This window comes from Eimeria mitis, genomic scaffold (assembly GCF_000499745.2).
Source record: "Eimeria mitis Houghton genomic scaffold, Emh_scaff4548, whole genome shotgun sequence".
NCBI classification, from domain to species: domain Eukaryota; phylum Apicomplexa; class Conoidasida; order Eucoccidiorida; family Eimeriidae; genus Eimeria; species Eimeria mitis.
Genome location: NW_013572860.1, coordinates 971 through 1301, shown reverse-complemented (window position 1 = coordinate 1301; position 331 = coordinate 971). Strand labels below are relative to the sequence as shown.

Below are 331 nucleotides of genomic sequence, written 5' to 3'. Positions count from 1 at the left end.
GCTGCTGCTGCTGCTGCTGCTGCTGCTGCTGCTGCTGCTGTCCGTCTGGTTGATCTGTCTCTGCGAGTTTATCTTTTTTTTCTTTTCTTCTTTCTTTTTTATCTTTTTCTTTTTGTTCTTTATTTTTTTTTTGTGTTTCCTGCTGCTGCTTCTCCCCCTTCTCCCCCTTCTGCTGCTGCTGCTGCTGCTGCTGCTGCTGCTGCTGCTGCTGCTGCTGCTGCTGCTCTAGGACAGGGAAGAGAACAGCATCGACTGGGTTTAATGGTGTTCCTGGTTGCAGGTTATTCAGCCATGGAGACAAACAAAAAAGTTTTATTTTTTTTGTATTTAA

General features: G+C 45.3%; 1 protein-coding gene across 1 annotated transcript in view; it reads right to left on the bottom strand.

Annotated features, from left to right (window-relative positions):
* Window positions 1-331, bottom strand: part of EMH_0075960 (uncharacterized protein) — a gene marked incomplete at both ends in the record, with an annotated part of 4088 nt that overhangs the window by 3473 nt on the left and 284 nt on the right. Inside the window, one exon of the mRNA XM_013499673.1 lies at window positions 3-225. Coding sequence (XP_013355127.1) covers window positions 3-225 — 223 coding nt within the window. The remainder of the gene's footprint in view (window positions 1-2; window positions 226-331) is intronic.